The sequence below is a fragment of the Phocoena sinus genome, chromosome 10 (assembly GCF_008692025.1).
Source record: "Phocoena sinus isolate mPhoSin1 chromosome 10, mPhoSin1.pri, whole genome shotgun sequence".
Classification (NCBI taxonomy): Eukaryota; Metazoa; Chordata; class Mammalia; order Artiodactyla; family Phocoenidae; genus Phocoena; species Phocoena sinus.
In genome coordinates this window covers 8,624,402-8,650,034 of record NC_045772.1, presented here as the reverse complement: position 1 = coordinate 8,650,034, position 25,633 = coordinate 8,624,402, and the positions used below count along the sequence as shown (strand labels likewise).

General features: G+C 41.1%; 1 protein-coding gene across 6 annotated transcripts in view; it reads left to right on the top strand.

The window, feature by feature from the left end:
• Window positions 1–25,633, top strand: part of TNRC6B (trinucleotide repeat containing adaptor 6B) — a 261,599-nt gene that overhangs the window by 43,784 nt on the left and 192,182 nt on the right. For 4 of the 6 annotated variants that reach the window (XM_032645308.1, XM_032645301.1, XM_032645306.1 and 1 more), the window contains 2 exons: window positions 17,428–17,501; window positions 23,526–23,634. In XM_032645308.1, the coding sequence (XP_032501199.1) occupies window positions 23,572–23,634 (63 nt within the window). In that variant the 5' untranslated portion in view covers window positions 17,428–17,501; window positions 23,526–23,571. The remainder of the gene's footprint in view (window positions 1–17,427; window positions 17,502–23,525; window positions 23,635–25,633) is intronic. The other 2 variants (XM_032645302.1, XM_032645303.1) reach the window with 2 other exon arrangements.

The window sequence follows — 25,633 nt, the reverse complement described above, 5'->3', positions numbered from 1 at the left end:
CAGGTCTTTTGACCATTTTTTAATTGGGTTGTTCATTTTCTTATTGTTTTAAGCATTCTTTGTATATTGTAGGTGACAGTCCTTTATCAGATATGTCTTTTGCAAATACGTCTTTCACATTCAGTGGCTTGTCTTCTCATTCTCTTGATTAACTTGATTTTGAATTGGAAGTTTTTGGAAGAACTCTTGATATATTTTTTTTTTTGATATATTTTATCTTAAAAAAAAAAACACAAAACTAAAAAACTACCTGTGACCTTATTCCACTGAAAAGCCCTGGAAGCAATGATCAACCCAGTAGCCTGTAACCCTAGTGCCCAAATTACAGTCTCAAAATACCAGTTCTCACAAAAGGAAGCAGGATTCCTTGGATAGCTTATCCAGTTCTGCAGTAGGAATTATACAAGATAAAGCTAAACCTAGAATTTCTTGTTACACCATATTACAAGGAGGTCATCAAAGACTACAAGGTCATATCAAAAGGGCCCAAGAACATACATGAAGAGACTCCCTTTGGCCAGTGATGAGACAATTTGAATACCAATAAAAACATTAACTGATACATTTATGAGTTCATGATGATACTTTATAAAAGCTTATTGGTTACCATTTGTTAATGCTGCATTAAGCATATATTTTTCTTTTCCTATACGAATTGATCTGGCTTCTGGATCTGAGTACCAGTTTATAAGAATTACAGAGGACAGAGCAACATGTTAAATACCAACATGGGGGTCTAATAAGAAAAATCCAGACTATAGGAAACCCTACAGGACAAATAGCCTGGTTTCTTCCACAAATAAGTTGCAAAGGAAAAACACATCAAAGCAAACAAACTAACAAAACCTTGTATATTTATGAGACAACTGGAAATTTGAATAGCCACTGGTTACTTGCTGGTATTGGAATTATTAATATTTTTAAGTGTAATAGTGGCAGTGTGAATTTTTAAAGAGGTTTTTTTTTTTAGGTATTAGGGATGAATACTGATGTGTTTATCCATGAAATAGGTTTGGTTTGAAACTAATGCAGAGGCAGGGAGACAGATGTGGGTTGGATACAGATGAAACAGTGTTGGCCAGGAGTTAACAATTATTTAGGCTGATGATGAGCACATGAAGGTTCATTATATTATTCTGCCTACTTTTGTGCTTAAATTTTTCCATAATAAGTTTTTTGGAAATCTCCCCTAAGGATTCATAACCATGAACTGGCCCATGTGTGGATGTGGGATTTGAATTCATACTGTCTGTGTAGCATGAGAAACTCAGGCTAATTTACTTTAAATTGTTCTTGGGTTAGTAGTTCCTCCAGGAACCTGACAGAGCAACACAAATATTCTCAGGAGAAAAAATACCCTACTTAGGACTCAAACAAGTCCCACAAATAAAATTCCACAGAATAGAAGCCCACGATGAAAAAATCACAAAGCACTTAGGAAACAAGCCACAATGAGTGAGTCAGCAGAAATAAAATCACCTGATTTGAAAAGACTATATATTGTCATGATTGGAAACTGAACATAAAGTAAAAATATTTGATATCTTTAAAGCAATAAAAACAGAGGTTAAAAGCATAACTAGGTAACTGAGACCATCCGAAATAACTAGGTTGAAAGTCCCATATGTTGTGGCCGGGTTTTTCAATTGCTGTGTGTTGTTGTAGAGCTATCTGACTAGCTGTTTTAAAAGATATTAATAACCAGATATGTTTTAAAAAGAACCATTTCAGAACTGAAGAACACGATTATTGAATTTAGTAGTTAATCGACAAGTTAAATAGCAGATTAGACACATGAAGAGAGAACTAATGAACTAGAAGATAGAGCTAAAGAAATTGCCCACAGAAAACCCAGAGAGACAAAGAGAAAATATAAAAGAAAGATTAAGGCATGTGAAAGATAGAATGAGGTCTAACATAACATCTAATCAGAATTCTGGAAGGAGATAATAGAAAAATTGGGAGAGAGGGAGTATTTGAGGAGATAATGACTGAGATTTTCCAAAATTGATGAAAGACTTGAATCCTCTGAATTAGGAAGTTCAAGCAGGATAAAGAAAGAGAAATATCCCCTAAATACATTGGCAAATATAAGATCGTAATAGTGGCCAGAGAGAGAAAGCAGACTGTTCTCAGACTACAGATTGATAGCTGACTTCTCCTTAGCTGGAGTGGAAGCCACGAGACAGAATGCTGTTGTCGAAGTGCTGAGAGAAAAATAATTATCTTTCAAAAATGATGACAAAATCTTTATTTTGAAATAAAGACCATTTTATGATGAATGGAGGAAATAGAAGAGTGTTTTTGAGCTTTCAGTTATAAAACAGTAGTTAAGAGCTTAAGCTCTGGAGTCAGCTTGAGTTCTACTGCCCTTGACTATGTTGTTTAAGCTCTCTGCTTCAGTTTCCTTCTCTATGAAATGGGATGACAGTAATACACTTTGTGGGGTGCTTTAAATATGCAAATGAGTTATTAAATCTAAAGCGTTGTGACTGGCCCATAGTATGCGTTCAATAAATGTTAGGGGTTATATTACCATATTTTATTGAATTTAAGATGCCATCAATTATAAGACATGCCATTATTTTATGCTCCACTAAGAAAAAAGAATGCTGTCAATTAACTGTAAGATATAAGACGGCATTAATTGTAAAACCTGTCTGGATTTCAGAGATGTTAACATATAAAGAAAAAAATACCCATCTCAGAATTGATGGAAGGAATATAGCTTTCCACTTTCCACTCCCACAATAACTAGCTGGTTATTCCAAAATCATTTATTGAATAATTCATCTTTTCTTCACTGATTTAAAGAGTCCTTTTTATCATAATTTCCCTTATATGGTGCATTTCTTTTCTCCTTGATTGACTAGAGCTTCAACTATGGAATCAACAAGATTAGTATGTTGGATGAGGGCTAGTGGGAAGGGAGATTGAATGTAAGCAACATAGAGGGTTGTGATATCAGGAATGAATAATGCTTGGGAGAGAGGTTTGGAGAAGAGTTCTTTTTGGATAGGTTGGGTTGGAGATTGGAGGGACATTGTGATAGAAATTCTTATCAGGTTCCCAAATTCTCTCCTCATCTTGGCCAATTCCTTCTTCTCTGCTTCTTTCCAGACCACTAATTCTCAAACTTACGCCTACATCAGAATCATCTGCAGGGCTCCTTAACGCAGACTGCCGGCGCTGCCCCCAGAGTTTCTGATTCAGTAGGTCTTAGTGAAGCCTGAGAATTTACATTTCTATCCAGTTCCCAGGTGATGCTGATGCTTCTGGTCTGGGGACCACACTTTGAGAACCACTGCTCGAGACCAAGTCCTCTTCTTTTCCATCTAGATTATTCTAACGGCCTCTAGTTTGGGCTTCTTTCCCCAGTTTTCCTGTCCTTTAACGACTCCTGACACAACTTAGGATTATTGTAGTGAGAGTAGAAGTAGAAAGAAAGGAATAAACCTGAATGACATTTCAGAAGAAAGATTAATGGCCTTTGGAGACTGCATCGATGTGAGAGAGAAAGGAGCAGGAAGCAAAAGAGACATTTTCTGAACATTGCCACCAGATTTACTTTTTTCGAAAACACTTCTTTCATCTTGCTATTTCCCTGTTCAAGAATCTGCAGTGTGATACATCTAAAATGAGATTTATTTGAATAAAATACAACTGACAGTTGACACCCAACCAGTGTGGTTTCTCTTCTTGTGTCTAAGTCAGATCTCATTATGACAAATGATTTTGCAAGTAGAACTCTGCATTACCAAATACTTTCAGGCCCGTGCCAGTGACCTACTTTAAGCAATATCCAATTTAACAATTCCAGTTCGGCAAACTAATTTGGATAGCATTTTAGGACTTGTAGAATTCAATCTGAAATACATCTGTATAAAGACTGTTGATTTCTAAGGGTTAGTTTATACCCTATTTAGAAATCCTGTTTATTGTATGTATATCATTATTTTTTATCTCATTATACACTATGCTTTCTTGTATTTACCTTTTTCTTTTGCTTGCTGTTTGGCCATAAAAAAGGGGGAGGCATTGTGCCAAAAATTTATATTTGCAATTATAAATGCAAATGAGGCAAGAGTGCATGTTTGTACAGGTGGGATGAAATGAACAAATGACAGTGAAAGCCTGTTTATCAAGATCATTATTTGTTGCTCCTGGATTGGAAAATAAGTATAGAGATGGCGCTTTGGGTTTTTAAGATATTTAGTATGTGACATATTTTTATTTTTTAATTTTTAAAAGCTGATTTCTCTTGTTAATTTTATGTTATTTGGTCCCATGTGTGGGTGAGATTTTATTTTATTTTTTTTAATATTTATTTATTTGGCTGCGCTGGGTCTTAGTTGTGGCACTTGGGATCTTCGTTGTTGCATGCGGGATTTTTAGTTGCGGCATGTGGGATCTCTCAGTTGCAGCATGCGGAATCTTTTCTTAGTTGCGGCATGTGAGATCTAGTTCCCTGACCAGGGATCGAACCTGGGCCCACTGCATTGGGAGCACAGAGTCTTAACCACTGGACCACCAGAGAAGTCCCTGGGTGAGATTTTGAAGATGTGGGAAATATAGCTAGCTGTAAAAGAATGCCAAATATTTGTATTTTTAAAAACAACTTTATTATGATATAATTTACATACCATAAACTCACCCATTTTAAGTATGAAATTAAAACATTTTCAGTAAACTTACACAGTTGTGTAGTCATCGTCACAACTCAATTTTAGAACGTTTCCATCAGCGCAGAGACCCTTTATGCCCATTTGCTGTCAATCCTTGTTCCAACTCCCATCCCTAGGCAACCACTAATTTACTTTGTCTCTGTAGGTTTGCCTTTTGTGAACATTTCATTTAAATGGAATCATAAAATATGTAGCCTTCATGGGTGGCTTCTTTTACCAAACATGTTTTTGAGGTTCACCCATGCCGTGTAGTATGTATCAGTAGTTCGTTCCTTTTTATTGCTGAGTAGTTTTCCACTGGGTGGATGTTCCACAGTTTGTTTATTCATTCACCAGTTGGTGGACATTTGGGTGATTTCCACTTTTTGGCCTATTATGAATAATGCTGCCGTGAACGTTCATATATACACAAATGTTTGTTTTGACAGTACATAAATCTTTAATAACCAAATGAGAAAATCAGAACATTTCATTGCAAAATATTTTAACCTGAAAATAAAAAATCTTATCTAAGACCATGTAAGATTGCATTTTTACATTATATTAATTCCCTATTATCCCTTAAATCCCTTTCCAGACTTGCATATCCTGTTGTTTTATTAAGGTGATAAAACTTTATATTGTAGAGCTTCACACTTAAAAAGTATTTTCATAGTCATTATCATTTGAACCTCACAGTAGCCTCACAACAGGTGCATAGGACGAGTATTATTACTTGTCTCTCATTTGTTGCTGCCAGAGGGAGTCTCCATCCATATTCTGAGGTATTTGCTGTAGAAATCTCATCAAGATGATGCTTCCAGTTTGTAGTGTACACACGCAATAGGGCAGCACCAAAGGGCTACTCTTTTCTTTTCTTTTTTTTTTTGGCCACGTGGCATGCAGGATCTTAGTTCCCCAACCAGGGATCAAACCCGTGCCCCCTGCATTGGAAGCGTGGAGTCTTAACCACTGGACCGCCAGGGAAGTCCCCACAAAAGGACTACTCTTATATGTGATATAGATACATGTTTGCAGTCTTTGTAGCTTATTCATTCCATAGATATTCATTGAGCATCTACTACATATCAGGCACTGTTCTAAATGTTGGGGATTGAGATGTGAAAGATTTAGTTCCTGCTGTCAAGGAAGTAACTATCCATAAGAGCTGTATAAAGGAAAATAAGCTATAATACTGAGCCATGGGAGCCCAGCGGAAGAGTATCTAATCTGGAGGGGCTTTGGGGGATAGGGAGGAGGTTATCAGAGTGTATTGATGATAATAATAGCTAATACCTAGTTAATAATAATACTTGATAATAGTAGCTAGATAATAATAATAGCTAATACCTAGCGTTTACTCTCTCCCAGGCATGTTCCAAACACTTTGCATATATTTACTCATTTAATCATTACAGGAACCTGGTGAGGCAGGTAGTATTTTTACCCCTTTTTACAGATGAGGAAGCTACAAAACTAAGGTTGGTAACTTGACCAAGGTCACATGCCCAGTAAATGGCAAATCTGGAATTTGAACCAGGCAGTGAGGATCTAGAATCTGTGTCTCCTGAAAAGGTGTCTCACTGGAGGTGACACCCAGGCTGTGTCTTGAATGACAGCTTGTACTTAGCCTTGCAGAACGATGATTGGGTTTTGTCTACATGGTTTTCTAGACAAAGAAATACCACGAGTAAAGGTAAAGAAAGCACAGGGTTGAGAACGAGTGTGGCAGGCTCCTTGTACTACTTGTGAAGAAAGGTGGGTGGCAAGAGATAAGACTAGGAGGACAGGACTGGACAATGAAGGGCCATGATGCCAGCTAAGGAATTGGGGTTCTGTCATCTAATTTTTAAAGTTATACCAAAGATAACCACTTTTTCCTTTGTATTAATTTTATTTTTGTTTTGCTTTCATTCTTTTTTATTGTGAAATATATCACACAACCAGAAAGTGCATAAAATACAAATGTAAAACTTAGTTATTTTAAAATAACCACCTCTGAGGTCAAAGAGTAGGACATTGCAGGGAGGGACCCAGCAGCTCTTTTTAGTGACTTTTCTAGTGATCCCTCCCCCCACTCCCACCTACAGGTAACCACTCTTCTGATTTCTTTCTTTCCTTCCTATGTACCTCTAAACATTATAGTTGCGGCTGATTTTGGACAGGGTCACACGCTATATATTCTTTTGTTTGTGGTCATTATGTTTGTGAGATCCATCCATGTTGCTGTGTATGGCTGTTGTTTCTTGACTTTCATTTCTGTATGGTATTCCATTTTATGAATACACCAGAATATATTTATCCATTCTACTCTGTAGAATATTCGGGTTGTTCCCACTTGGGGGCTATTATAATAGTGCTGCTCTGAATATTTTTGTATATCTTTTGGTGCACATGTGCATGAATTCTTTGGGGTATATACCTGGGAGAGCAATTGCTGGATCATGGAGTATGTCTGTCTTTAACTTTAGAAGAATAATGCCAAACTGTACTCCAAAGTGGATATAACAGTTTACATTCACACAAGTAGTACATGATTGTTCAGGTTGTTCCATATCCTTGGCCACACTTGTTATTATCAGACTTTAAAATTTTTAGTTATTCTGGTATATAATGTTATGTCATTATGATTTTCTTTTTTATTTTCCGTTGTGATTTTCTTTTGTATTTTTCTTACTATTGAGGCTAGACACCTTTTCATATGTTTATTGGCCATTTAGATAATGTAGTTTGTTTGTTTATTTGGTGATGTGCCTCATCTTGCCTCTTGCCCATTTTCCTATTGTTATCTGCCTTTTTTTTTTCATTTTAGAACTCTTTATTATTTTGAATATGAGCCCTTTATTGGTTTTATATAACCTGCTTTTTTGTTTTCCTGAGGATGTCTTTTGGTGAACAAAAGCTGAATTTTGGTATCATTATATTTGTCTGTTTTTTGATAATAGATACTTTTTGTTTCCTGTTTAAGAGATCCTTCCCTATGCCTAGGTAATGGAAACTTTATCCTACATTGTTTTCTAAAAGCTTTATTATTTAACTTCCCCTTTGGGGTAGATAGTTCAACTGGAATTGATTTTTGTGTATGGTAATTCTTAATTAACTTATTAGTGCTTCTCTGCCTTTAAGATATTTTTTAATATTTTGTCCAGATTTTCTGGGCTGTTTTTAGCAAGATAGGATGGTTCGTCTGAATTACCTAGTTGACCATTCCCAGAACCAGAAATCTCTTTTAAAGTTTTAGTTTCACTTTGACTTCAAAATGATCCATTCTCTTCTGGTCAAAGAGGCCTTAATAAATATGTTTACTAAAAAAATAAAAAAGACTGAAAACTATATAGATTCATGATTGTTTTTATTTTTTATATTTTTTATTTAAAAGACCAAAAAAGAAGCTTCTGTTTCATCTGTGCTTCTCTCAGCTATAAAATAACTGTTAGACAACTTAAAGCTTGCTACATAAAATGAACAACTGTACTTATTGCAGGGTAATTTTAGAATGTTATTTTTTAATTTAGAATTTTACCATAGTTATACACTATCGAACACTGATGATAAAACAGTTTAACGATGGTAATGACCACCCCCCTTTCTCCGTCTATCCATATATTTAAACCTCTTTTCTCGGCCAGAGATGGACTGTATGCAGATCGCATCCAGAATGCTTTTAGTTTGTGCCACAAAGTATGAAGAAAATGTTTTCAGTTTATGGCAACTAGATCCATGACATATGATGCTCCGGGAACTGTTTTTACAGTCGCAAGATGCGCAGGAACCGAATAGCAAACTCCCATGATTATTGGCAAGGAAAAACTGGCTACGTGGCTGATGTTAAATGTGCTTTTTAAGACAGCCAGATCAAGAAATGTCTGAAGAATTTGAGACTGTAGCAGGGAGATGATTTAGTAGTTAGTAAACACAGCCTTGGGAAGGCCCGGCAAGGCAGTTTCTTGTGAGCCATTTACAGCTTCTAGGAGAGCACAGTGTAGGCGCCAGAGAGGAAATCCTGACGTGGCCTCCAGGGAATGTTGCCGAGGGCAGCAGAGCCTCTTCCACAGGCACAGACGCACCATGGAGTGAGGTGGAGGCTTCTTGTCCCCACCTTGCCCTGCCATTTCTGTCTCTGAGGCTCACGATGGAGGTGAGCCTGGTTGTAGCCAAGATTTTAGGGGTAAGCATTGCGTACTTGGAAGTTATGGCTCTCGAGCCACACATTTCCTTCCTGCCCAGCCCTTGCTTATACCATTTTCTTTCTCTTTTAAAATTAATGATCCCCCAAATTGTGATCCATGGATCCCTCCTCACCCCCCATCTAGACCCTTTCAGTAGGTACATGAAATCACAATTATTTAATAACATTAAGATGATATATGCCTTTTAAACTCATTCCTGAGTGTACAGTGGCGTTTTCCAGAGGCTGCATGGCATGTGGTACTGCAAAAGGTTGAATGCAAAAGCAGATGTTAGGATACAGCTGTTGTCTGATATTGCAAAATATTTTAAAGTCACTTGCAAAAATGTTTAAAAATGGCACTTTTCTTAAATTTTGTATCCTTTAAAATATGATTTTTAATTTTAAAATGTTAACATAATCATTTGTATGTTTAAATATTTATGAATAAATATTTTAAATTTTTCATAGTTTTAATTTTTAATGTGGTAAATATTGATAATTACAACCCAGCAAAACAAAAGCTTTTGGGGGTCCTTAATAATTTTTAAGAATGTAAAGAGACCCTGAGCTGAAAACGTTTGAGAATCACTGCTTTAGATCCTGTCAATTCCAGCACGAATCTTCGTTTCTCTCTGAAGGCTGCACAGATTGTCTAGCCCACCATTTTCTCTGCATCCTCAAAACTTCTGTGCCACATAGCTTAGTGCTTAGTTTTTGTGGAATTGATTGGAGTGCTAGTTTTCTTATCAACACTTATCAACAGTGTTAAGACCTCTGAGGACAGGGAGCATAGCTTAAATGAGAGTTTTTTGAGATGTCCACGATGTATATTGCTGAGCACAGCATAAATAGTTGATGGTTATTCATATTATTATTATCTTCAATATCAATATTAAAATTTCACTTACTGGTTTAATGGAGAACCAATATGCATTTGAAATTTTATGAAGAACCTTCATAGAAATAGCTATTTGATTTTTTAAAAACCTACATAAAATATACAATATGGAAAAAGAATAAAGGCTTTTTGATCATAGATCGTCAATGAATTGGGTACAGAAGCTGAGCATGTTAATCTGTTTGATTCTTACGTGGCCAATGCTTTCAGTAAAACCTGGCCAGAGGCCCTTGCTCTGAAAACGCTGAGCATAGTGCTGGGCATTTCGTAAGCATCAGGAAAGCTGGTTGAGTTGAATCTGCTGTTCCAATAGCTGCCTTTGCTGTTCTTGTAGCTGGCAGTCATTATTCCCTACCATCCCGCCCCCAACTCCAAGTGATTTGCAGTGTGTGTAGGTCTTCAGAGGGTAGCTTTACTTTCTGTTAAAGAATTGACAAGTTGCCCTGGACTAAGTGAGAGGGCATTAGTTCCATTTGACCAAACTGGATTAGTGGTTGAAGGTGAAGCACGTGCCTTTTTCATCATCCCTGCTTCAGACTGAGTTTGTTTTTTATTAGGCAACCCTCCCTGACTTACAAGATGTAATAAATTTAACATCTTTATGCCAGGGTCCTGCTCTCAGTCCCAGAGTTTCTTCACAGCTTCTCCCTGGAAGTCTGTGGGTCCATGCAAGTAGCACACTGCCCCGAGAGCCTAGCATAACTTCACCATGGTGTTTCTAGAACAGAGCATGATAACTGGCAGGTGGTTCATTCACTGAATGAATGAATGCATGGATGGAATCTGTAATGTGGCCTTGGATGTATTGTTTTCTTGTTGTTGTTTGTTTGCTTTTAAATATTTATTTATTTGGTTGCATGAGGTCTTAGTTGTGGCAGGTGGACTCTTTAGTTGCGGCTCCAGGGCTCCTTAGTTGCGGCTCACCAGCTCCTTAGTTTTGGCATGCAAACTCTTAGTTGCAGCATGCATTTGGGATCTAGTTCCCTGACCAGGGATCAAACCCGGCCCCCCTGCACTGGGAGTGCAGACTCTTACCCACTGCGCCACCAGGGAAGTCCCCCTGGATATATTGTTACAAGTGATAAGCAGCATCCTTATTTGAGTAAACTAAGAATATTGTATTGAGTTGATTTTCTTTTTCCCCAAAAATGTATGTTTTTATTTCATAAGAGCTTATTGGAATACCCTTTGCACTAGCACTGTTTCAAATGATGGTGATACTGTGATAAAAAGACTTAGCAGTTTCTGCCTTCAGGAAGCTTATGACCTTGTAGTATACACGACATAAACAAGCCTAGTGGAAAAATATACAAGTACGGTTGCTAACCCAGAGGAAGGACCCATCCAGAGAGGAATCAAGACAAACTTCATAGGAAAGGTTTCCCTTTTCTGGCATGTTGAAGGTTGCGAAGAAATTTGCCCTATGAGTGGGAAGAAGTCCAAGGGGAAACAGCATGTACAAAGTCACAGGCACACGAAGCCATGTGGTGCTTAAGGGAAATTGAAAGCAATGTGGTTTTGTGAAATGAAGCTGAGAGGAGAATGGATCCTGGGCCTTATACCACGCAGTGGGAATTAGATTTCATCTTGAAGATGGATGAGAGACATTGCAAAGGCACTGTGGTTTTGCACTTTACAACGGTAATTCTAATGGCCGTGGGGGTGGGGTGGGTCTTGAGGGTAAAAAAATCAATTAAAAAACAAATGGAATAAATCTGGTGAGAAACTATGCTGGAACTAAGGCAGTGACAGTAGGAATAGGGAAGAAAGTACCTGTTGAAATATTTGGGGATTAGAATTGACAGAGTTTAGTGAGAGCAAGATGCTGATGATGGTCCCAGATTTTTATTTGAGTGGGACGCTAGGATTCTGTAAAGAGGCGGATTACTTTGTGTCATTACGTTGTGTTTTTATTTGAGTGGGATGCTAGGATTCTGTAGAGAGGCGAATTATTTTGTGTCATTATGTTGCGTTTTAGGGACCTGTGGAACATGGGGTACAGAAGTCCACTGACATTAGGAAGCTCTATAGATGGCTTTGAAGATTGTAAGAAAGAGGAGCCCTAGAGAGAGATTTGGGAGTCATCAAGATATAGCTAGTAGTTAAATCTGTGGGAGAGAATAAGGACATGAGTTTATAACAGCGGTCCTCAGTCTTTTTGGCACCAGGGACCGGTTTCGTGCAAGACAATTTTTCCACGGACTGGTGTAGGGGGATGGTTCAGGTGGCGATGCGAGCGATGGGGAGTGGCGGGGAGCGGCAGATGAAGCTTCGCTCCCTCGCCCGCCGCTCACCTCCTGCTGTGCGGCCCGGTTCCTAACGCCGAGGACCAGCAGCTGTCCATGGCCCGGGGGTTGGGGACCCCTGGTTTATAATAAAAAGAGAAAGGGAGGATGAATTCCCGAGGAACATACCAATAATGAAAGAACAAGTAGAGAAAGACTGTCCAGCAAAAGAGACTGGAAGGAAATGGTCTAAGTCAAGATAGCAGAACTGATGCATTTGGCCCCTTCTGTGGGATAAAGGGACTAAATATGGTCCATATCAGTTTGAGCATCAGAACTAGGCTCGATCCTTGAAGACAGGAATTGAGTTGGATTCCTTTACCACAACCCCTGTCCAACCCTCCATGTACAGAAGCAGCAGCTTATCCCCCAGCAACACTCTGCCCATGGTGAGAACCTGAAAATCAACAGTATTGGCAGGGGCCTTGGGCTGGCTGCAAACCTAGGGAGACAGGGGGACCCAGACACAGCCAAGGGACCAGGAACTAAAGCAAGGTGCCCCTGGCCTAGTGACGGGATCTGCAGTATCCTTAACATCAAGATGGGAAAGGAGCGCCCAAATGACAAGGGTTTCAGGTCATTCTAATTTTTAAATGCCAAAGAGAGGTTAAAGCAAAAAATTCAATGATATCCACTGTATTTGACAACAGAGATTGATAGAGAAAGAAACCAAATTTTGATGCTTAGCAAGTGTATGAGAGATAAGGACACTGACACCACAAATAAAAACTTCTTTTTTTAAAAATTAATTAATTAGGGCTTCCCTGGTGGCGCAGTGGTTGAGAGTCCACCTGCCGATGCAGGGGACGTGGGTTCGTGCCCCGGTCTGGGAAGATCCCACATGCCGCGGAGCGGCTGGGCCCGTGAGCCATGGCTGCTGGGCCTGTGCGTCCAGAGCGTGTGCTCCACAACGGGAGAGGCCACAGCAGTGAGAGGCCCGCATACTGCAAAAAATATATTTATTTATTTATTTATTTATTTTTGGCTACGTTGGGTCTTCGTTGCTGCATGCAGGCTTTCTCTAGTTGCGGCGAGTGGGGCCTATTCTTTGTTGCGATGCACGGGCTTCTCATTGCAGTGGCTTCTCTTGTTGTGGAGCACAGACTCTAGGCACGTGGGCTTCAGTAGTTGTGGCTCACAGGCTTCAGTAGTTGTGACTCGTGGGCTCTAGAGCACAGGCTCAGTAGTTGTGGCGCACGGGCTTTGTTGCTCCACGGCATGTGGGATCTTCCCGGACCAGAGCTTGAACCTATGTCCCCTACATTGGCAGGCAGATTCTCAACCACTGAGCCACCAGGGAAGTCCCAAAAGCTTCTTTTTTAAGAGCTTGAGTAAGAGAGGAAAGAGGGGATGGAGGGTGCAAAAGCTGGAGGAAATTTTAGGATTAAAGGGGATGTTTTTAGGGGTGGGCAGACTTGAACATTTTTACAGAATTTCCAAAGTGTTGAACTGAAGTAGAGGTGATCGGAAACTGGAAAGCATTTCCAGATCTTGGAACAATAACAAACCTCAGGTATTGGTGGCTAAATAAACCCATCGACCTGTAGCAGAACAGCCTCCACCTGCGCTCCTTAGAGTTTTGACTCTGTCATTTGTGTTAATTAAATAGGTTCCTTTTTGCCCACTTGGGCTGGGTGCCCCGCTTATAGAGCTGGAAGTGTGGTACCCTCCCATCTGCCCAGAATCTCCTGGTCTATGCTTGCCTCCTGGGAAGACCTTCCTGGGCTTCTTTGCTGGTGTTTTGCTCCTCACTTAAGGCATCTCTTCCGGACATCTTGCTTGAAGTTAGGCCAGTCGCCAACAAGGTAGACAGTCAGGGTTTTCAGTGTTATTTGTGATTCACTTAAAAGTTTACAGGTATATTCTTAATAATCTGCATCTCAAGAATCATGACAGTTATCAAACAGATAACAATGGTGAGTCCTGGGAAGACCAGGGAAGGGAGAGAGAGGACCATGGTCAAGGGCTTTATGCATATTGCTTGAGTTTTTTTGAAATGAGAATTGAAACTAAATTTAAAAGAATCATGCTAAACAACCAAGTTTGAAAATTAAAACTTTATCATATCAGAGGTGTTATTAGTAAATATAGTTTATTGACTTTGTATTTCTTTCAACCCTGTGAAAGATTTCAGTTCTAATTACATCTGTGAGTTTAGTTCCATACTTAACTGTGGAGGAGCTCTTGAAGCCTACTTGAAGTTTTGCAGGGCCTGGGAATTGATTTAGTCCAAGATCCACTGAACCTTCCCACCCCTCTGTGTGAATTTCAAGACCAATCTGGTTATTCTGCAAGAGAATAGAGAAAACTGGAGCAGTTCAAATAGTTTGCTGCCGTGGCTACACATGATCAGATGGAAGGATTGCGTAGTTCTGAACATTTCAAAATGATGTTTGGAAGGAATTTGCCATTACTCATACCTTAGAAGGAAATTAGTGCTGTAGATAACTTCAACTAGATAATTTTAAATGTTGATTTTAGAATTAAATTTTGTTTATCTTGAATATGAGTGCATCTGATATAGAGGTTTACAGCCCTGCGGAGAAAGTAATGAAGCTGTTCTGTAAAAACTGGTTTCCAGAGTACCTGGAAAACTGCCCAGTTCCCCCCGCCTGCCTCTCCTCTGTTTTAACTCCTTTTCCATCACTGACCACTGGCAAGCGTCCGGGACCAACTGCCAAGCAGGCAAAGGACAGAGCTGGCCAGTGTCCTAAGCTTGTCTGTTAGCAAGATATGTAATAATGGGCTACTTTATGAAGTTGGTATAGAATTTAGACTACTGATAAGTCTGGAGAAGAATGTTTAGCCAGGGCAGAAACTAACCACAATAGAGAACTGAAAATTAGTCGGTCTTATCCTGATAGTCTGCAGTTGAGAAAAAATTTAAAAATCCTGTCTTTCTCTGAGGTGCTGAGCGTCACACGTAACCACAAGGTTTACATCCTCTGTGAGGGCCAGGCCCATCTTGGAAGTTGCAACTAGCTTCTTCATCTTTCCCCAGCGCAGTGTGGAAGCGTCCACACTGCAGTACTGAGTTATTGGAATCACGTCAGGATTCAGTTCAGCTTATGTTTATTGAACTCCTACCCGATACCAAATTCAAAGTTAATGTAAGACATAGATAGTCCTTGTTGTTAGAGTTCTGTTGTGTGAAGAAAACAGACCCATGGATATTACCAGCATTATATGGTATTTCTCAGAGGAGGAACACTTTGTGCAACCAGGAAGGGTACAGGAAGCTTTCAGGAGCTAACACCTGAGGCAGATCTTAAAGGAGGAGTAGAAGGGGGACCTCCCTGGCGGTCCAGTGGTAAAGAATCCACCTTCCAATGCAGGGGACGTGGGTTGGATCCCTGGTCGGGGAACTAAGATCCCACATGCCACAGGGCAACTAAGCCCACATGCCGCAACTACTGAGCTCACATGCCTCAACTAGAGAGCCCGTGCGCCACACCTAGAGAGAAGCCCTCACACCTCAATGAAGATCCCATATGCTGCAACTAAGACCCGATGCGGCCAAAAATAGATAAATAAATAGCACCCCTTATTAAAAAAAAAAGAGGAGTGGAAGGGAATTAGGCACAGGGCCCTCAGAGACATTAGTGAGCAAGGAAACCCTGTGCAGTCCATGTGACTAGAATGTGAAGTGACGATGGGGCTAGAGAGATCTTGAATTTAACCCTAAGGGTAGTGGGTAGGTATTGACTGAATTTTGGCAGTGGTATGCTCAAAGGTCAAATTGGCTTTTTAGAAAGGAAGATTGCTGGGATAACAATGTGTATAAAAGAAGGGTAAAGATAATAATTAAAATGTCACTAATATCACAACACCATTCCATCTGAGATTTATTTATTCAAACACTTAAAAAAATAAGCTAAGGTAGAGATGATGAGAGATAAGAGAGCAGCAAGATACTTTAGAGATTCAGTAAAACACTACCTCAAATGTAGGACTAAAGCTATAATTTATAATCCGTAGCCATGGGAAATGGAATGTGCTTTCTTGGACAGAAACATTAAGTTGATTGTGAAATCAGCTAGGGGGCCAGCTTCCAAATAGTGACCATCCTTCTGATGACAGTGTGGCATGTTGAGCAGAATATCCTTCTAGCATTTGTTCTTGCCATTATAAAATGAAGGGACTGGCCTGGGATCTCTAAATGTCTAATAGATGGCTGTCATTTCATGTATATTTGTATATATATGAGTATATATTTCACATATATATAAAGAGAGAAATATTCCATCATGAAATAACATTTTCACTGCACTTATTAGCAACTTGCTATCGTCTGATTTGATTTTGAAGAGGCCATTCCAGCAATTAATTAGAAACAGATTGGAGCGGAGCAAGAGTAGGCCCAGGAACACCAGCTAAGAGGCCTCCACAAGTAAGAAATGATGACAACAAAGAAAATGAAGAGTTATGGGGCTTCCCTGGTGGCGCAGTGGTTGAGAGTCCGCCTGCCGATGCAGGGGACACAGGTTCGTGCCCCGGTCCGGGAAGATCCCACATGCCGCGGAGCGGCTGGGCCCGTGGGCCATGGCCGCTGAGCCTGCGCGTCCAGAGCCTGTGCTCCACAATGGGAGAGGCCACAGCAGTGAGAGGCCCGTGTACCGCAAAAAAAAAAAAAAATTATGGGTGGATCTGAGATACATATTGTGAAAGCAGGAATGACAGGACTTGCTGATGGACTGTGAGAGGACTGGGGTGGGGTGAGAAATCCAGGATGACTCTGAGGTTCTGACCCAAGCACCTGGGTGGAGGATGATACCCCCTCCTTATTTTTTTTTTGCGGTGCTGCATGGCATGCCAGATCTTAGTTCCCTGACCAGGGATCGAAATCGTGCCCCCTGCAGTGGAAGCACGGAGTCTTAACCACTGGACCGCCAGGGAAGTCCCAGTTATACCCTTGACTGAGACAGTGGAGACAGGAGAATGGGGTCCGGGGGTGGCACAGGGGCGGAGGGGATGAAGAGTGCAGTTTGGGATGTATTGAATCTACAGTGATTATGAGACATCCTCATGTCAAATGGAGAAGTTGAAAAGGCAATTTGGTATTTTTTGGTAGAAAAAATGAGTTAAATAAATAATAAAGGTTTAACATAGGTTGTCATGTTTCTTCAGAAAGTATTTCAGTTCACATTCTTAAAAACCATTCACCTTTATAGAGCATGTGGCTGGTGCCCTGCCCTGTATTAAGTGTTTTACACATATTTCATTTAAACTTCCAAAGAACCCTATGAGGAAGATGCTGTTATTGTTCCCAATGTTGAATGAGGAAGCTGAGGCTTGAGCTGTTAGGCCACTGGCCTAAGCGTCAGTAGCTGGTAGGTGGAGAAGCCTGGATTTGTACCATGGCATCTTGCTGTGAGCATGAGGCTCATTGTTATTTTCTTCTCTTTTCAGGGTTTTGATTTTTGCACTGAATGTAGTCTAGACACATCTTCACGGGCTTGTGTTGCCCCAGGACACTGTCAAAGGTAAGTTTTTTTTTTTTTTTTTTTTTTTTTTGCGGTACGCGGGCCTCTCACTGTTGTGGCCTCTCCCGTTGCGGAGCACAGGCTCCGGATGCGCAGGCTCAGCAGCCATAGCTCACGGGCCCAGCCGCTCCACGGCATGTGGGATCTTCCCACACCGGGGCGCGAACCCTCATCCCCTGCATCGGCAGGCGGACTCTCAACCACTGCGCCACCAGGGAAGCCCAAAGGTAAGTTTTAAAAATCTATTTCCACCGTGTATTGGCAGTGAAATGAGAGTCTTCATCTTAAAAAGAAGAAAAGTACGTTTTGACATTAATGCTTCTTTCCAGAGTTCTTACAGAAGGGTATTTAAAGTGGCCATAACACCAGCCCTTTTGCATTTCCACTTCACTAGGTCCCTTTAAAAACACCTGTATTTCGTTTGATACTGACATTTGGTGCCTCATCCTTTTATGAAGCTAGAATTTGTTCTTAGATTTAGCAGTTTCACAGTTTTCCGTGAGTGTAGCCTCGCTTCTCTGCCTCCGGTCCCTCTCCGCTCCGGTCTGTAGTCCACGCACTGCCAGAGTCAGCGTCTAACGACAGATTTGCTCACGTCGCACCTTTGCTTAAACAGCTCTCGTGGCTCCCGGTCAATGCAGATGTCATCCTACAAACCTCTCCGAAACCTAATCCCAAACAACGTTTCTGGCTTCTTTTTTAATAAACCCCTATCTGTGAACCTTACCAGACCATGTTCTGTTCCCCAGACATGAAGTTATTTTTCACAACTTTGTGCCTTAATGGCTGCTCTTCTCTTTGCTTAGATTTTGGAAGGGGGAGAGGAATGCAACTATTTACTCTTCCTTCTTGTACTCTCCTGGCAGAATTTCTTTTTCATCTGTGTTCTAAGAGCACCCGTTGTTGTTACAGCAATGAAGCATTCATTATTTTAAGTTATTTGTATCTGTCTCCTTTACTAGTCTGTAAACTCTTTGAGAATTCTTGGAAAGGAACTGTTTTTATAGTGCCTACTGGCTGCTTCTGGACACCTTGCTGAGTGCTATACGTATATTATTCTTTTTAATTAATTAATTTATTTATATATATATATATTTATTTTTGGCTGCGTTGAATCTTCACTGCTGCACGCGGGCTTTCTCTAGTTGTGGTGAGCGGGGGCTACTCTTCGTTGTGGTGCTCGGGCTTCTCGTTGCGGTGGCTTCTCTTGTTGAGGAGCACGGGCTCTAGGCGCGCAGATTTCAGTAGTTGTGGCACGTGGGCTCAGTAGTTGTGGCTTGCAGGCTGTGGAGCACAGGCTCAGTAGTTGTGGCACATGGGCTTAGTTGCTCCGTGACATGTGGGATCTTCCCGGACCAGGGCTTGAACCTGTGTCCCTTGCATTGGCAGGTGGATTCTTAACCACTGCGCCAACAGGGAAGTCCTATTATTTAACTTCATTCTTGTAACACCTCCTCTGACCAGTTTTATAGATGAAAATAATGAAGGTTAGAAAGTTAAGTAACTTGCTCAAGATTATACAGCTGAAAAATGACAAAGAATAATGGTTCTGCTCCTTCAAAGCCAAAGCTCATTCTACTACACCACACTAGCCCAGCACCATCTGGCATGTGGTGGGGACCCAGTAAATATTTATTGAATAAATACCTATTGCAGTTTAAACAAAAAAGGCTTTAGTTGATTAATTCAGTCATTCTTACATAGAAATTTATTGGATACTTATTAAATGCTGGGTACACAGTTTTACGTAATCTGTTAATACAGAGATTAATGAGAAATAGTGTCTGATATCAAAGGGTTGATAATCTAATAGGAGAGGCATTAATGTAAGTAAATAAATCCAATACAGTGTTACAGATCTTGTAATAAAATTCAAACAAGATCCACTGGGAACACTGAGGAAGGAATCACCAGTTCTGCCTAGAGATGGGACAAGAATTACTTTATAAAAGCTGAGTCTCGAATGAGAAGTAGGGAGAGGAAAGGCCAAGGGAGTAGTATGAATAAAAACATGGAAACCTGAAACAGTCTGGCATATTCGGGAAGCGGTAAGTAGTTCACTATGGCTGGAACAAAGTGAACAAAGAGACCTTGGCCAATGATGCTGGAGAGACAGGTGAGGGCTGGATCCTGGAGGACTTTGAAAATATGAACGTATTTGCCAACTTCTTTAGAGAAGATCGAGCACAGAGGCTGCATGACATTACTCGTATCTGCTCATTAACGTCTGCTGAGGCCTGTCCTGTGTGTGCTGAAGCACTGTGCCAGGCCAAGATCATCGGTCACCTACTTTATTCACCTTCCTTTTTGTCAAAAGGGCGGTAAGACTGATTTAGACCCTTAGACACAACTATAAGCCACGACTTCAAACAAGAATGTCTTAGAGGCTTTCTCAAGAAACACATTGAAAAACATTAAGGATAGTTCAAAATCAACCAGAAAAAAAAAAGAGAGAGCAAATTAAGGACATCAGTATGACATTTAGTGAGAAACCTCTCAATTTCCATTTCCCCTTTGAATTGCCTGTATAAGCCTAGAACAAACAATTTAAACATAGAACTTAACTGGTTTTATAGCACATGTGCTGTTTGAAATTCAGCTGCCTTGCAGCTTATATGCAGCAAATAATGGCTGCACTCGCTAAATATCTAAAAGGCCTGTATGAAGAAAGTCTCTTTTCCCTAAAGTCTAATCATTGCCTCAGCCATGTCTGCTTAGGAAAAGCTGTGCCTTCATAATTCAAGGTCAGGCAGCAGCCTTCTGTACTCTGAAGCCACCCAAGCCTGATAAGGCCCTATTGCCTTTGCTGAGGCCAGCACAGCTGGCATTCGCTTGCTAGGCTAGAGTGGCTGATGTATGCTGAGGCCACTTGCACAGCTGACATTTAGATGAGCTTTCAGTGCCACCACCACCACTGCTGCCGCCACGACCAGTTGTGGCTTGTTGCTTTGCTGAGGCCGGCGAAGCCCCCAAGCCTTTGCTCAGGCTTCTCTGCCTGGTGCGTGCAGCCTTGTCTCTATAGAAACAGCCACATACCTGAAGACAGAGTTGCCATAACTACAGTTACACTAAGGTCAAAATACAGTGTGGCCTATGCTTTATAAAATTGTCTTTTTTTAAAAAAATTTATTTTATTTTTGTCTGCGTTGGGTCTTCATTGCTGTGCACAGGCTTTTGTCTAGTTGAGGTGAGCGGGGGCTACGCCTTGTTGCGGTGCGCGGCCTTCTCATCGCGGTGGCTTCTCTTGTTGCGTAGCACGGGCTCTAGGCACGTGGGCTTCAGTAGTTGTGGCTTGCGGGCTCTAGAGCGCAGGCTCAGTGGTTGTGGTGTACGGGCTTAGTTGCTCCACGGCATGTGGGATCCTGCCGGACGAGGGCTCGAACCCGTGTCCCCTGCATTGGCAGGTGGATTCTTAACTACTGTGCCACCAGGGAAGCCCCCCTATGCTTTATAAACTTCTAATTTGGCCTCAGTAGTTAAAAGCTAGTATATAACTGTAAAAACTCATGTGGACTAATGTAAACCTCTATAAGGTCAAAGCACTTTGCCCCCTCACAAAAGACCAAGGCCCAAAGTCCTGGGCCCAACAGAAGCCTCAGAAATTTCACGTGTATTTTTCTCCCCAAATTTTGCTTCATGTCTATTAATCAAGACTCTAGTCTCATGTGCCAGATTTAGGTCTTTGAGAGATCTAATAAATAGCACCTTTTCCCTAGGCTGAGTTCTATACCATTGAGAGATAGAAGAGTAGGGCATTTGGGAGACCAAAATATCATCTTTATTACTAATAAAGCTGTTTTGGAGAATGCAGCTTACATCTACGGGCAAGAGTCTTAACAGTGAAGCTCAGAATTCAGCAGACTTACCTGTCACAGGTTTACGTGAGGGACCTGTATTGATGGGTATGAGAGTGGAGCACAATGCGTGCTCCTGAGGGACAGCTAGCTTCCGAAGGTAAGAGACAGAAGGGGCTGAGCTCACATACCTTGTTTCTCCTTCTGAACTCACCATTCAGATAAGATCCTGCACCTCCACTGGGGTGGAATGTGTGGGTGGAGTGGAGCCAGGAGTGAAACCTCAGGAGAGGGGAAGAAGCGTTCTTCTTTCCAGCGCATTCAAATGAAAACGGCACAGAAATAATGGGGGTGTCTTTCCTGGTCAGCTATGCCTGTAATGTATCATCTATGAAATACAATCTCTATTTCAGTAAAGCAGAATGAGAACTTAAAAGACATTTGTGAAGCAATTTGTATACCAGATCTTCCTAGTTAATGTTATCGAGTTTTTCCAGTGCTGTCAATTTAGTTTTTATAGAAAGAGTAATTCTGCTTTTGCACAACTGTCATAAACAGGTGAGGGACAAAACCAACTAGAGAAAGCCTGTTTCACTTTCTGTGAGCATCAGCTGTGTATTTTACAGAGGGAATGGACAGTGTCGGTTCACGTGGAGTGAGTGAATTGGTGTTGGTTAAGGGGCTTCCACGGTACCAATTTTACATTTCATTACATAAATACACATTGCTTCCTAAAAAAACTTACTAGGTGAGCACAGTAGGTATTTTTTTTTTTTTTTTGCGGTATGCGGGCCTCTCACTGTTGTGGCCTCTCCCGTTGCGGGGCACAGGCTCCGGACGCGCAGGCCCAGCGGCCATGGCTCACGGGCCCAGCCGCTCCGCGGCATGCGGGATCTTCCCGGTCCGGGGCACGAACCCGCGTCCCCTGCATCGGCAGGCGGACTCTCAACCACTGCGCCACCAGGGAAGCCCCACAGTAGGTATTTTGATACCCTTTCCCACCCAACAGGTAAGGGAACAGATTTCCAGAAATATTCAATACCTTTTTGGCCTTAGGTCTTGGTTATTGAGAAGCCTGCACCAGAACGAGATTGCGAGGTCCCCAAACCTGCTGTATTCATAAAGATTTTCTGCACACCAAAAGGATTCACTGTCAAACGTCTTTTTAGCTTTCATATTTTGTAGCTATGAGCCCTTTGAAATATTTGAAAGGCTTTGAAATATTCATACCTGTATTATAATGGAGATTTGCTTTGTATCAGTTTGAGTACTTATTCCTTAATAATTACGTACTTAGTGAATTAATTTGAATGTTGCATAAACTTTTAGTAGTTTCTTTTTGGTACTTTTTTTTTTTTTTTTTTTTTTTGCGGTACGCGGGCCTCTCACTGTTGTGGCCTCTCCCATTGCGGAGCACAGGCTCCGGACGCGCAGGCTCAGCGGCCATGGCTCATGGGCCCAGCCGCTCCGTGGCATGTGGGATCCCCCTGGACTGGGGCACGAACCCGTGTCCCCTGCATCGGCAGGCGGACTCTCAACCACTGCGCCACTAGGGAAGCCCCTGGTACATTTTAATTCATAAACTTTTAACACTTTTATTGGACTCATCTTCTTCTTAGAGGAAAAATTACTACTTTTTATTCTCTTGCCCTATGAATAGTCTGTTCTCATAAAAAAATAAATTAACTGACATTTTCTTAAAATAAAAAGGTGGGATCAACCATTAGAGTACACCTTAATTTCAGTTATAAAATACCATAAATGTTGAACATAAATTATAAACCCAAGAAACCCAGATACTTTCAATAGCCTAGCCTAATAGCCAGACAGTATGACCTGCTACAGCATAACTGGTCCCCTAGTCTACTTAGGTCGGCCTCTTTTCTGACAGGTCAGTGTTTGTACTGTATGAATTGCTGAAGATTTTCACTATTACCTCTGCCAAAAGTCAAAAAGAGGAAAGACATCTAGAACTGTTTAATATTCCAGTGTCTTAAGCCTGTCCTAATTATTCTCCCCTAAGGTGGGGAAAACTCTCTCCCTCCTTTCTTATCTAGGATGCATGTGTATACACACACACAAACACACGTGCACGTGTGCACACACATTACTTAAGGTCCTTGCTTCACAGTATCTATGGTCTCAGTGACAGAATTTCAGTATAGTCTGAGAAAACAAATTTTCACACTGAATTCCTTATGTGTTTTTTTTCTCTTCTTACCTCTTTTAGGCAGTATTTGTGTGTTTCTGCAGAGTTTTGCACAGAGTCTGTTCCCATGCAGACCAATGAGGGAGAAGTATCGGAAGAAAGCAGTTCCAAGGTCAGTGAATTACTAAAGGTACAAATAATTTGAGCAGAAATTAAACAACAGGAGCAGTGATTGAATAGAGTGGGTGTTATGTTTTAGGTGAATTTAGAAATTTGATTGATTTAAATTAGAACCTAACCTAAGATTGAGAGGAGTTTTTTTCTTCTCACTATCCGTTTTTGTTACACTCGGTGACAAATTTAAAACAAATTTTTCTGAACTCATAGAAAAATTTATGATTCATTTGTAGACTACTTTAAGGTTTTATTATGCAAGTTGTATGTAATTTTAAAAATTAAAACAAATCAGAAGTGTATAAGGTAAAAGGTAAAACTCTGTCCCTTATTCCTGCTACACAGAGGTATCACTGATAATTTTTTAGACACTTTTTTTTTTTTGTGGTACGCGGGCCTCTCACCGTTGTGGCCTCTCCCGTTGCGGAGCACAGGCTCCAGATGCGCAGGCTCAGCGGCCATGGCTCACGGGCGCAGCCGCTCCGCGGCATGTGGGATCCTCCCGGACCGGGGCACGAACCCGTGTCCCCTGCATCGGCAGGCGGACTCTCAACCACTGCGCCACCAGGGAAGCCCTTTAGATACTTTTAATTATAAATTTTTAAATGGTAATTGGTTTGGTTTTTCAAGCTAAAGCTTAAATGAGTGCTATCATTGTCACCTGTGTATAAGTAGTTATGTATGTGTTTATCTATATCTGTATATATCTGGCTTCATGTCCAGAGTCTGCTTGGCTGTTTCTCTTCCTGGTTATACGGAACCCTCGGTATCACTTTCACATCCCTCTTTCTCCTGTCAAAATTGTCTCTAGTCCCTCCCTGGGAGCTCTGAGGGTATCTCACACTGTGTCCTGGACAGTGCCCAGCATCTTATCTGCTCTGAACCCTCCTGAGGGCTGTCCCTTTTCTGCTGCCACTGCTACTGGTACTCTCTGTGGGAAAGCTTATTCTTTCACCAGAGCAAAAGTGGAGAGGGGTTAGATGTCACCGGGAACCTCCAAAGCATCATGCTAATTGGAAGAAGCCAGGCACAAAAGGTCACATATTGTATGATTCCATTTATATGAAATATGTAGAATAGATAAATCTGTAAACAGAACACAGACTGGTGGTTGCCAGGGATTGGCTGAGGGGAAGGCGAATGAGGAGTGACTGCTTAATGGGTATGGGGTTTCTGTTTGGGGTGATGAAAATGTTTTGGAACTCAGTAGAGGTGGTGGTTGTACGACATTGTAAATATACCAGATGCCCCTGGATTGTTCATTTTCTGTTATGTGGATTTCACATCAATAAATTATTAAAAAAGACAGAAAAAAAAATGTCTGTGGGTTCCCATCAGATCAGTCCTCGCTGCCTATCGGCCTCATACAACAAACACTTCACCAAGTTTTAGAGAGGCCGCCCCCTTCTCTGCTCTGTTGGGCTTTGTGGGCTGGGCTTCAGAGAAGCATGGTTTGTGCCCTGAGTCTCAGGGTCCCTTGTGAAAGATGCTTCAGCTTCTTTCTGAATCCCCCCTCACTGCAGTCCATGTGTTATTAGGTAGAAGGACAGATGTCATCCTGTCTTCTTGTTTGTTTTTTCCCCCCTCACCAGATCTCTTCCTTCTTTCTGTAGCCAAAGGAGAAGCCTATAGGCTTTGATCAGACTCATCTAGATCCTGAATCTGATTTAGGGAGAGTCAGAATATGTGACATCTGGACACACTCTAGGAATCTCCCCCAAACACACACCCAGGTCACCCAAAATACACAAACCCCAGGATTTCTATAGTACCCACAGGCCCTTCCCCAAGACACTAATTAATTAATTTATAATGAACTACAATGTTAAGGAAGACTGGATTCTTGGATCTTCTGGTTAGTACATTCTCTCCCTAGAAAGCTAGGTTGTAGCTGGAAGGTTGCTTGACAAGCATGTAACTAGACCAATGTAGAATATTTAATTGTACCAGAGATTCAGTTTCTACCTTCTTTCTGGGAGCACGGGAGGAAGGATTGCATTTCTTGATTTTCAATT